The sequence below is a fragment of the Rissa tridactyla genome, chromosome 3 (genome assembly GCF_028500815.1).
Source record: "Rissa tridactyla isolate bRisTri1 chromosome 3, bRisTri1.patW.cur.20221130, whole genome shotgun sequence".
In the NCBI taxonomy this organism is placed as follows: Eukaryota; Metazoa; Chordata; class Aves; order Charadriiformes; family Laridae; genus Rissa; species Rissa tridactyla.
The window spans coordinates 76,244,101-76,257,045 of record NC_071468.1 but is presented as its reverse complement, the minus strand read 5'-3'; the positions used below and the strand labels follow the sequence as shown (position 1 = coordinate 76,257,045).

Here is a 12,945-nt window from a genome sequence, read left to right as displayed (position 1 = left end):
TAAACATAAGTGGCACTGTCATTTTAAAATTAAAAACCAAATGTATAATTTAAGTAAAATCTGAGCAATAATGTAACGCTAAATTGCATGAGGTTATTTTGAACCTGACGGGATTTCAGAGCATTTCAGAGCACGGGAGCCAACATAACCTTCTTATTGCAGTCACTGTGATAAGAATTTGCTGTTATTTCAAATTCCAAATGCAACAAAATTATTATTATTTTTTTTACCATCACATCCTACAATAAAATTTAAAACTCACCTCACGTGTCTCTAGCGCTGTGTGGGTGCAGACCTCACTAACAACTATTGCAAGAGCAGGTACATGTGGCAAAAATTCTGTGTTTCCATGTAGCTGGAGGTTTTATCTGTTCCATACATTACCAGACTAGTGCTTAACACAACCGGGACTTAGAATCACAGTTTATAAATGTAGTTGGGCATTTTATTATCAACAAGGCAGTTTTAAGCACTCCCACCAAAATACAAATGGGATTACAAACTTCCATTTGGTTTACATTTGCAGCATAACGCATTGCTCATCTGAAGAAGACCACCATATGCTCCCAGTGACGAATTTTGTTTATTATTTGTCAGCAAGAGCAACAGCATCTGCTTTTTGGTAAGCTCCACCAGGAGCAAAACAGCTGGGAGCAACACAGCTCCCAAAGGCACCAGAACAGGCAGCTCCGGCAGCTCCCAGAGCCGTCACACAGCTAAATTACTTTATTCCCTGCTGCTTTCCGTCAGCAATTTTTATGCGCGCATCTTAAGGCACAAACCGACACTTGTAACCGTGGTGGTCAAACCCTCCCACCTGCCACACAGTCACTCTCTCCGCTGACACGGAGATTTACCAGCAGCCAGGGAAAGCGCAGGACAGCACAGGCAGTTCCTAGCAGATGCAAGGGCCATTTATGGAGGAGTATTTCCCATCATATCTGGGTCTTTTTTTTTTTTATTCCTTTATTTCTCCCCTTTTGGTGCTCTTAGTTGTTTGACTGAAGTTGTGTTTGGGAAATAACATGACTCTTCTTCAAGAAGCTTTGTAGTGATTCAAAGTAGGCATGAGATAATTTCCCTGCATGTTTTTTGCAATTTTTTCATGCGGCTACAAAGCAAGATATTCATCCAGACCTGTGGAAACACTCTGTTCATCAGTCTTCTGCATTAACTCAGTGATGTAAGTGTGAGCAGAGTTATAACCAAGTGGCACCAGGAAAACAGAGCAAAGTCTGGCCACGCTGATTTTTCGTTACTGCCATCCTGCTGGCTCACTTATCACAACATATTCCAACACCACCACCACCACAATCAGCAGCAGGGGGGAAAAAAAAAAATATACCTGAAAGCCTCTGCAGGCTTCAAAAACGGACTGACAGTGGCTTACGGACAGATATAAGACACAAAAGCAGATAAAACCCACAGCAAGAGGCAATCCCAGCCTGGAACAGCAGGGAGCCCGTCCCTCTCCCCCAGGCAGCATTTCCACACGCCACGACTCTGCCCTGGCAGTGGCTCCACGCTGTCGCCTTTCTCCAGAGCTGCTGCTAGAAGCCACAGATCACCAATTTAAGCGTCTTTTTCTGATAAGAGCCCCCGTCTTGTCTTAAAACAGTCTGAAGTCAAATACGTTTCCCGATGACAAAAATCAAATATAAAACCAAAATAATTCACCCACTAGTTTTGTTTTAGCCATCATGCACGATCCACAAGAAAAAATGGCAGTACTCAGACCACTTATACTTTATTTTCTCATCACTTCTTCCCCACTCCCCATTTCTATTTAGCAACTCTATTTCAAAACCAGTAATTCCCAAAATTTCACTCCCACTGCCTCCAAAGCCTTATCTTTACTTTGAGTGGGTTTTCTTAGCCTGAAGCTAGAAGTCAAATAGCTGAACGCGGAAGACACCTGATGGTCTCAAACTTAACCTGGCAACTCCACCCTATATTATATTCAGTAATATTTGCATTTTACTTAATCAGTGGGATTCAAATGAGACCTCAGCAGCAACGTGCCAAACACCACAAACCGCAGCAGCGATGTTTCACACACTTCACCTAGAGACACACCGAAACGCGCTGTGGGCTTTCCAGAGCTCTCCAACACCACAAGGCGCGGCCAGTTCTCCGCTACGACGAGCGGCCTCTCCTGATGCTACTTCTCCACTAGGATTTCCTGAAAAATCATTAAACAAATGAGGATATGCTTTACTTTTGCCTCCTGTTTTTTGCACGTTTTCAAGAAACCATCTGAATCCACATGATTACAATTTTTACCCTCCGTGAATGCTGAACTTATTCCATAATTACAATCACTTACAAGTTGGGCTTTAACAGAACATCAAGTAACATGGCATTGACAACAAAAATCACAAAAACTGACACTGCAAGAACTGGATGCATCAACATGGTATCAATACCACCACACATGAGGATGCCACATAGTCATTACGCTGAAGAAATATGTGACAATGATTTTGTCCTCATCGTTGCTACAGTGGTGAAGGAAGTAAGGGATTATCTCATTTCTCCTTCTAAACCTTTCAGAAAACCAGGGACAGAAAATAGCAGTTCTATTTTTCCATCACAACTCCCCATGGAAGATGAGGTGAATTTAAAATTCAAACTATACACGAGTTCATTGTCCACCTCCTCTTTATATAAAAAAAATAAATTACTGGGGGCACACAGGCAAAGAAAAGAAGGCAGATTTGCAAATGAGACCCTGTGATCACAGGACACCTGCTCAGATGGTGGTCTGGATGTTAGCAAGAGGTCTCTTCACCAAGGGAGTTGGAGCAAACCCAAATAAAACTTCAGTTTAAGAACAGTAGAAAGTTTAGACATTCAACAGATAGCTCTGGTTTTATTCTTGTCAAGGCAAACATCAGGAACAGTTATTTACTTTGACCAGAAAGCTGGTCCCATCTCTAGCAAAATCCCATTTGCTCCTCTTCACGGTCATTCTAGCTTCTTTAATTATCTACACAGACCATTACTCCTGCACCCCAACAGCAGGGCCTCTAAAGAAGTGACAAACTACTCTTTCCCAGCCTTTGAAAGATGGCTTGTCCCCCTTGAAAGACTGCAAAGAAACCTCAACAGAATAAACACCTGAAACTATAAGTGATTCCTAAAAGACTGGCACCTGCCAAAACCAAAGAGGGGGTGGAGCTGGGTGAAGAAGGCAGCATCCTGCCGCTGGTCACACATGCGGCTAACTGGGGGAAGAGGTTGGTACTGGCACTCCTCGCTCTTCCGGAATTCCAGATGCTAATGACGGCCCTCACATCTCCAAAAAGCTTTAAAGTCATTACCATTGTCTGAACCTAACTGCAGGTCCATTTACCAACTTGTTAACTAATTCATTAGTTCTCATGCAGACCACGTCTTAGACACACTTCTTGATGGCCTTCAGCGAATTAAATGGGTTTTGAGTGCCAAGAATGCCAAGGGCCAAGAACTTTTCCCAAGCTTGCTCCTGCCAGGGGCGTTTCAGCCTGCCGAGCAAGCCTGGTGGGCTCTGGGCCAAGGTTACCTTTATGCCCAAGGTCTGACCTTCTTCAGCCCCACACCAGCCGGCTCCACCTTGACGGCAGCCGAGCAGCGCCCCTCAGAGCACTTCTTGACCACGAGATGAGCTTCCGAGGAAGCCGCCATGCCACCACCTCACCTCACGACACCGGCCGGTCACCTCTTCTCAGGTACCGACAACATCTCAGTGATGGGATGAGGCCACACCTGCGAGCGGGGGCTGCCGCCGGCTGTCCCCCAGTGGCCACACGCCCCAGGAGCCCCCTCACCCTCACCTCCGCCTCAGGCGGGGAGAGGGGACGCCCTGGCCCCGCTCCTGTCACGACGCAGCGCCGCTCCTATCGCGACGCGGCGGGCGCTTCCCACCCCCCTCAGCCCTCCCTACCTTCCTGCGGCGGCCGCCCAGGGGCTGCAGGGGGCAGCAGGCGGGCCCGGCGCTGCCCCGCCGCCCGCTCCGCACGTAGGTGACCCGCCGCCTGCCCGCCGCTGCCGCCGCCGCCTGCCGCTCCGTGCCGCGGGACGGCGGGGGCGACCGCCCCGCCACCGCCGCCGCTGCCCGGGGCTTCTCCTCCGGGCACCATGATCGCCTCATGCCCAGCTGGAGGCAGAGGAAGAGGGCGGCCGAGAGCAAGCAGAGGCGGAAGGCCGGGCCCCGCCAGAGCGGCCGTTCCTTGGGCATGGCGGCGGGGGCTCGCCCTGGCCGGCGCTGCCGCCCCCCCGCCCCGCCGCAGGGATCATTGCCGCCGGCGGGACGGGCCCCGCGGCCGCCGCCGAAAGTTGGGAGACCCCGCCCCGAGCGGGGCCGGCCGGGGAGGGGCTGCCCCTGTCCCTGCCCCTGCTCCTGCCCCCGTCACTGCCCCTGCCCCAGTCCCAGTCCCTTGTCCCTCGTCCCGGCCCCGCGGGGGGCTGCGGGGTTGCCCCGCGGGGCGTGGGTCAGTGCTCCGGCACGGGCGTGGGGCTGGCGCCGGCGTCTTTATAGTGCGGAAGTTATTAAATCATAGAATAGTTCGGGTTGGAAGGGACCTTAAAGATCATCTCGTTCCAACCCCCCTGCCATGGGCAGGGACACCTCCCACTAGACCAGGCTGCTCAAAGCCCCATCCAGCCTGGCCTTGAACACCTCCAGGGATGGGGCAGCCACAACCAGCCTGGGCAACCTGTTCCAGTGTCACACCACCCTCGGAGTAAAGAATTTCTTACTCATAACTGACATAAATCTCCCCTCTTTCAGTTTAAAACCATCACCCCTCCTCCTATCACTACGCTCTCTGATAAAGAGTCCCTCCCCACCTTTTCTGTAGGCTCTCTTAAGTACTGGAAGGCTGCTATAAGGTCTCCTTGGAGCTAGTAACTTGCTTTTTTATATGTATATAAAATATATATATTACATATATAACAATATATACGTCAGTTCACATTATACACTGTAATATCACGAGCAGTGGAATTTTACTGGAGAGTTGGGTATTGCTCATGCTTAAGTAAAACAAACTAAAGGACAGCCTGGTCCTGGAAGTGAGGACTTTGCTTTGTGGAAGGTTAGAGCTGTCTGTGAAAGATAAAGGATACCCCTGGACAGCCAAGATTACACCAGCATCCTAACCCCTCTGACATGTCTTTTAAACCCTCCCAGCATCGTCTGGTGCTACAGATAAGTAACTCTGACTTATCTGACTTACAAGGCTGACTCCGGGGATGTCTGGATCAATAGCCAAGCAGCAAGAATGCTGCAAAAATAGAGTTGCTTTGCCAAGTTTTACTACGATTAGTACTTGATAGTGTGGGTGTTAGTGATTAGTCAAATGGTATTGGACCTGAATGTTTGAAGGGTATGAGAACCCTGCGTGAAATCATAGTTGGGGTGCCCCAGTTTGGCTGGGACACGTCATGTGCATGAATAAAAGAATTACTCCTGTAAATCTATACTTTGTGTCCTAGCCTCTCTCCCAGCTCGGCACAGGCCAGCTGGGAAATTTCGTGACACTTCCTTGGTTTCACCGGTTAGGGAAAGGCTCTGGATGAGCTGAGCAGGACCAAGAGGCAGCGCAGGGCCCTGCTTACCTCCTCAGGAGAGCATGGGGCCTTTGGTCTCAACAAGGGGACACACTACACAGAATTATTGAAGTGTGCAGTCCACCTTTGGTCTTAAGTCACAATGCGAAACCATCGCTGAGCGATGAGCAGGTTGTGGTGGTTCGTGGGATTTTCTGAAGCTGGAACCTCAACTGGGGAGAAGCATCGGTGGCAGGAGAGTAATGCATGTGTTCCCTGGTGGGATGTTCAGGACACAGACAAACACCTAATCCCCATTTTTTTTACCGAGCGGGGGACGAAGGTTGTGACTGTTGTCCCCTGTGTGCAGTACTGTATTTCCAGGGCCCCTGCCTTGCCTGCTGCGAAGAGAGAGGCTTTCTGCGCTGATCTCCTCCTCCCTCCTTTCGGCTGTCCTCTCCCTGGCAGCAGCCTCCGTTTCTCCTCTCTGACCTCTCCTGTCTGCTCACAGCCTGGGGCAAAGCTGGAGCTGGCTGCTGCTCGGGGAGCAGGTCAGAGAGGAGCACTGGGAGAAGCGGAGCCTGCCAGCAGCCAGACAACCGGACCTGCTGGCAGCAGGACGGAGGAGCTGCACGCAGGACAAGGGAGGGAGCAGTCATCTGTCTGCAAAAGTGGGATTTCAAGCGTGGCTCCAAGCACAGCAGCACTGGCAGGTCAGGTGCATGCCCCCTGTCATTTAAATATTGCCATCCTCTTTTTTTTTTTTTGTAAGCTATTCTTCTAAATTAGGTTAATGCAATTCCATGGTTGTTTTAAACCAACCTAAGTGCAGGCTTCTCTTGGAAAGTGGTAGGTGGCGGTCCTGCCTGCTATTCCTGTAGCAGGAGGGGGGCTCCTTTGTCCTAAACTAAGCCAATAACTGGGCAATAACCCAGATGAAAACTAACTCAAGAAAAACTCTATTTGGAGCAGTTTCCTAATAGACCTGGGCACCTTTTTTGGTACCATCCTGTCTTTTGGTCAGCCTACAGCCAACGTGGGACAGCCTCTGGGTGGTTTTTGCCTCTGGGGAAATGCAATGTGGATCAGGGCACTTCTCCCCCTGCCACTACTCAGGGGTTCACATCCATCCCTTGGGCAGGCTCTGGTGCTTGCCACAGGAAAGAGGGTTAGCTCTGGCAGCAGATCTGTCTGAGAACCGCATGCTTTTGCTCTGTTTCCACCCTCCTTATGTGGCTCACAAGGGGATCAGAGAAGCCCTGGTGCTAGTGCAAGGGAAGAACACATTTATGAGGGCAGAGGGAGAGTGTGACTGCAACAACCATGACTGATATCAGCTTAGGAGACAGGCACCCAGCTCCATCCATGAACATCACCTGGAGTTCATCAGCAGAAGGTTGCTTGGGCTGGCACAGGGGTGCCTGTCATCACTCTGCTCCTCCGAGTGAAATGGCCTCATAGAATCACAGAATCATAGGGTTGGAAGGGACCTCTGGAGATCATCTAGTCCAACCCCCCTGCCAGAGCAGGGTCACCCAGAGCAGGTTGCACAGGAACGCGTCCAGGTGGGTTTGGAATGTCTCCAGAGACAGAGACTCCACCACCTCTCTGGGCAGCCTGTTCCAGTGCTCTGCCACCCTCAGAGTAAAGAGCTTCCTCCTCATGTTGAGGTGGAAGTTCCTCTGCTCAAGTTTGTGCCCGTTACCTCTTGTCCTGTCCCTGGGCACCACTGAAAAGAGCCTGGCCCCATCGTCCTGACACCCAATCATCTCGATCATCTGGAGGACAGTAGTCATGCCTCTGCTGAGGGAAGCGAGGTTTGGACATATGTCGACTACACTAAATGCAGGGATAAAGGTGACAAGGCACAAGAGTTGCAGTACTGCTAGCCAAAACCATTATATCAGAAAATCCTTTGCACCAAAGTTGTTTTAGGGTATGAGTATCTGATGTCAGTAAATAATGGCATGTGAAGGTCCTATTAAAATAAAAGTTTGTGTTTGAGTGGTTATGGAGAAAATCTTAAAGGCAGAAGTATAAAGGTCAAGTCTCAAAAAGTATAATGTTCCAAAATACATTTTAAAACTTTCTCTTGAAGTTTAAACCTTGAGAAATCTCAGTTTTCCTAAAAGCTTGAACAATGCATATTCAAATAAAGAGGTCTGAGTGAGCAGAATAAAAACTATAAGGTCTTTCTCGGTTTTAGCATCACAGGTTCATTTGTTGTTCATCTCTCATTGTATAGCTTCAACAGAAAGCTCAAACACTTGAATCCAGCCACTCTTCTTGTCATTGCTGAGCTGTAACTGTAAATGCCGACCTTGTACAAGACATTCGCTTTCTTAGAAAGCCGACCAGCCCCAATTTGTGAGCATGCTAAGAGTGATCCTGGTAAAGAACAATTCATGAATTTAACTCAGTGTTTTCATTTTGCTTTTGTGTTTTAACAAACGATTGAGTTTCTCATGCTTCTCCCCCATCTCTTTTGAATGTTAAGAACAGAGGGTTTCTAAAGATAGAGAAAAAGGGAACAGTGGTAGAGAAGGATTTCAGGAACAATGAGAAATCTTATCTGGATTAGCATGAGAATCAATGGGAACTAAGATAGTGCCTTAAAAATTCTCACCTCTCCAGCATCCTCTCCATTTTAACAAGGGATTTATAAACTAATTTCTTCCCCCAGGAATCTCCTGCAGAGACACCTGTATGTGAGCAATGCCTGTTAAGAAGAAAAGCAAATTAAAATTGCAGCGTAATGAATGCGCCTCCAGTTCAGCTGGAGGATGGGCCTTTTTGAGGTGATTGCCGGAAAATACAGCTTCTGCAAAGTTTCACAGCTTCCGCAAAACGTGCTCCCTTTTCAGTCAGGTGGCAAATAGTGTCCCCTCCCTGTCCCCTCCCAACCAAGAGGGATAGCGTTAGAGGTAAATATAGCCAATAGAGCACAAAGTACTGCCACATAATGCAAAGAGTCACTGAAACAGCAACTAAATATGAGCATGCAATATCTACTGAGAGCGGCAAGCATTATGCCCTGATAACCAAACCAGACATTGGTCCTACCATATCTGCTTTCTATGTAGGTGCCGAAGATTTCTACAGCTCCCTTCATTTCTCTGGGAAAAGTCTTTAAAAATGTAAAATTCCTCCTGCATATACAAATTTGTCTATGGTGAGAGCATAATGCTGGATCTCTGGAAGAAAAAGTTTAACATCAATGGAAGTTCATTGCTTCGGTGCTGTCTTTGCTGCTTATAAATGACATCTTGCCTGGGATGTTGTTGGTAGCAAAATCTCTCCTTTGCAACAGTTGTTTAATATTTTTGATTTGATTTTGATTTGATGTTGATGAAATGGCCATTGATTATGGCCATTTTCAGTTCAAACATTTTGCCTACCACCATCCATCTTCTGCCTCCACCCACTGTCAAGGCTTCTGTTTATCTTCTGGCTAGTCAAAATGTCTGCCCAGATCTCGGTGCAAAATTAAACCCCGGGAAGGAAAAACACCACTGGGAATTCCCTGGATTCGCCAAGGGCTGTTAATGGAAGTCAAACATTCCTCCCATAAAATGAGTAAATGAATAAAAATGCTCTTTTTGCCTCTGCTTAACAAGCCCGCTGGATTTGGTATGAAGCACTTGCCAAAATCTACAGGACAGAGCGAAGGACGACTTTTTTCCCCTCTCCTCCCTCCTACACTCCTGGCTAATTCTTTGAAATCTGGAGTGGCATTGGTCCGTGCACATGAAAACAGAGAGGTTTTGTGTAGAAACTTTCACAAGGTCATTTTAAAAGCAGCTGCGCGAAGAGAAGTACAGGGTGTCCTTCCCCACAGAAGATGCGTGTGCCTCTGATCCTGCGTCCTGTTTTATTGCCTTGCAGATTTACGTGCCAAAGCTCTGCGATAGCCCTGAGGAACACGGGATGACATATTTATAGCTCCCCGGGTGACTTCTCAGTGGTGGCTTCAGTGCAAGCCTGGTCTCACTTCTGTTCCCTAAAACTGCAGCTGGAAATCCTGGAAGTATTTCTCCATGCCCCAAGTGACAGGCCTCCCTGGAGCCTGCACGCAGCCAGCAGCTCTGCAAGGGAGGTACAGCCCTTACTCCTTCCCGTGCCTTAAATCCCACTGAAAACTCAGAGAAAGAGTCTCTTTCTGTTATCTTTTAGATGTTAGCAATGGAGAAGTAAATTGGCCGCATTGGTCTATTACCCACTTACCACTGCTGAGAAATACGTGTCTGAACAGCTGTCAAGGCTAAAGCTCAGCTGCGTGGATCATTAAAACCACTTCTCAGCTCGCCACTGGTAGGTTTGAAGATAACAACTGCAAAAAAGTAAGTTCGTGCCGTCTCCCATTAGCGCTCCTCAAGCTCGTGGGCTATTTAGGCAGCTTAACACAAGATTGATCTTGCTGTCGGGCAGCTCAGCGCCAGGCACGGGCAGAAGCTCTCTTTTCCCTCCAGCTACGGAGAGATTCAAACGCCACAGCCGAGCCGTGTGCTCTCAATTTGATGAAAGAGATAGCTGATAATTAATGGCCTGGAGAGGGGATTACAGATCACGATTTACTTTTGAGTCACGCTTTTTTGTGTTCGCTCACATACGTAACCATACCTGTGCGCATCTATTCGCTGCAGGAAGGAGAAGAAGAATGAGATGGCCCTTCAGTAGAAGATGCTCCGCAGCTCTCTGCTGTCCCTGGGCCATCCCTTTATTTATTTAACCCTAAACTTTGTGGTATCTAGAAATGTGACTATTGCCTTCAGCAGCTGTATTTCACTCCTCGAGAGGAACAACAGTGATTTTTATGGTCTGCCTTTTATTAAATTGTCTAATCATTCTGAACAAGCAAAACTCTGCCTGCTCTTTAAAGTGAGGGCTGGCAATTTTGTTGAACAGATACTGGTATAAAAATTGGAAACATGTATCGCCAGTTTCTAAAAAAGCCATCCCAGTTCACAGGAATTAAGCAGTGATATCTCATATGCAGTTCATGTGCTATTGCACAAAGATTTTTGTGATATTAGTTTGTTGTCTGTATTTCCACTTATCTATACTGTAATCCCAGACAGATGTCCAACTTTGCTTAAAAATTACCCTGAATTTCTATAGCAAACTCCTATTTTCTGTATGGTTTAAAGATTACCTTGGTGTTACTCTGGGCTCTGCTTTTTCCCTTTTTTCTTTTTTGGATGCAATCAATTTTACTGTTATTTTTACACTTCTAAGCTCGAGGATGAATATCTTTCATTAAAAAATGTAATTTGGCAAAGGGATTAATCTATAATGCCCAGAATTCTACAAAACACCACAGCTGGAGTAGTAATTATAGCTTTAAGAAGTTATATAAGCCTTTTTATTACCTGTTTTTAATGGGTTTACATAGTACAGTACAAATGCCAACGTATTTATACAGGGAATGGCAATGGCACTGGAGTAATCTAGCAGATGTCACGATCTGATCGCTGAGAGTGACTTTTATCTGCAGGCGCTCGGGAAAGAGTGCTCTCCAAGGGCAGAAGAGATGGAAGCCAGAGCACCGGGGCTGCTAAGGAGAACAGCAGCAACGTGTTCCAGGCAGCAGTTGCACAAACAAACAAAGACCCATAATTAATGTGCTGTGAGCTTTTTCTACAGTCTGTCTTGCAACATTGTTTGATAAAATGGCATCTGCCTGTACAGTTTATGCCTCATTAAAGGTGATAGGATAAAATCAAAGCTGGGAGTGGCTGTCAGCATTCTTGACAGACCTGGTGGGCGAAAAACAGCTTTCACAGGATAGCAGGTGTGCAAAAATATCCCGGACCAGTCCCCAGGCCGATTTAATAATATGCATCCGCCTTTAATAGAGGTCTCACTCACACGTCTGAAAAGCATCCCATCTTTGCAGGATTCTAAGGTTGCTTTTCGAAATTATTACTGTGTGGTCAGACAACGCTCTCCTCCAACTGGTTGTATTTTAAATGTCTTAAACAAAATCCTAATGAGGAGCAGAGAAATAGTCTTGTCCTCAGCAGAAAAGATGCCACGGCTCCCCTGCAGCCGAGCAGCCTGGCCAGGACCAGACGGTGAGGATAAAACTCTGTGCTCTTCCCGCAGGCTCCTTTCAAGGCAGTTTTCCCCCAATGCCAGGTAGCGTCAGTGATGCAGAGATGTCAGTATCGATTGAAAGTGGAATAACCTCCTTAGCCGAGAGTTTGTATATAGGTTAGGTGTTACCCCAGGGGTCATCCTTTTGGCATGTGTCTTCCCACAGCATAGAATCATAGAATCATAGAAGGGTTCAGGTTGGAAGGGACCTTAAAGATCATCTCGTTCCAACCCCCCTGCCATGGGCAGGGACACCTCCCACTAGACCAGGCTGCTCAAAGCCCCATCCAGCCTGGCCTTGAACACTTCCAGGGATGGGGCATCCACAACCTCCCTGGGCAATCTGTGCCAGTGCCCCACCACTCTCACAGTAAAGAATTTCTTCTTAATATCCAATCTAAATCTACCCTCCTCCAGTTTGAAACCATTACCCTGTGTCCTGTCACTACACTCCCTGATAAAGAGTCCCTCCCCATCCTTCCTGTAAGCCCCCTGCCACTATCCTCAGCTGTGGACATGGAAAGCAGAGGCCAGCCAGACTCTTTGAAGACGCACTGGGAAGGATGAAGTGGGTTTGTGAAGATGCAGGCACCCCTGCAGACATCACTCCAGGCGATGAACACTCAGCTGGGCTAATGCTTGTGGCTGTGCCCCAGCTCCCGTCTTGCTTGCGTGCCCGTTGCTAGGAGAAGATCCCTTTGCCAGGATGCAGTGAATTTCTTCAGGAACAAGGTCATTTCTCTGTACTCTTGTCAGGAGGTAAAGCACATGCTTCTGAAAGCGCAAAGACTCTTTGCAGAGCCTGCCTAGTGCCTGCAACTGTCCTGGTGGCAAGGCTGGAGGCAAAGCTGGTGGTTACGGAGGAAATCCTGCCCTGCTGTCTCCCCGAGGTCCTGTCAGCGTAGCAGAGGCAGCACAGAGCAGGCAGGACTGTCTCAGAGGGCACTTACCACCCTCTCAAGGCAAAAGAGAAGCAACTACTCTGAGCCGTAGCTGGGTCAATGCCCGAAGGCAGGCGAGCACAGGAATCTCCTGGCTGGAGCCCAGGCCACCGGGGAAGGCAGGGAGGGACCCCGGTGGTGGTAAACCCAGAGCAGCATCTGGAAGAGGCAAATTTTCCCGCTAGTTCCTTACTCCTCCCTCCGGTTTAAAGCAAAGGAAAGATGATGTTCAGCGACAGGAGCCTTTAGGAACCGAGGGCTTTTTGCGCAGTCTTTGTGCTGAAGTGCTCAGCCTTACACCGCAAAGACAAACAGCGGCAAGATTGCTCTCAGCAACCCAGACAAGAACATTTTAGTGCATAATTATGGATGAGAT

The 12,945-nt window shown here is 48.0% G+C and overlaps 1 protein-coding gene across 2 annotated transcripts in view; it reads right to left on the bottom strand.

Annotated features, from left to right (window-relative positions):
- METTL24 (methyltransferase like 24) overlaps positions 1-4,328 on the bottom strand; it is a 52,224-nt gene extending 47,896 nt beyond the window's left edge. Inside the window, exon 1 of one of the 2 annotated variants that reach the window (XM_054196926.1) lies at positions 3,926-4,328. In XM_054196926.1, coding sequence (XP_054052901.1) covers positions 3,926-4,219 — 294 coding nt within the window. In that variant the 5' untranslated portion in view covers positions 4,220-4,328. Of the gene's footprint in view, positions 1-3,544; positions 3,561-3,925 lie in introns of those variants that run through there. The other variant, XM_054196927.1, reaches the window with a different exon arrangement.
- Positions 4,329-12,945: the final 8,617 nt, after the last annotated feature.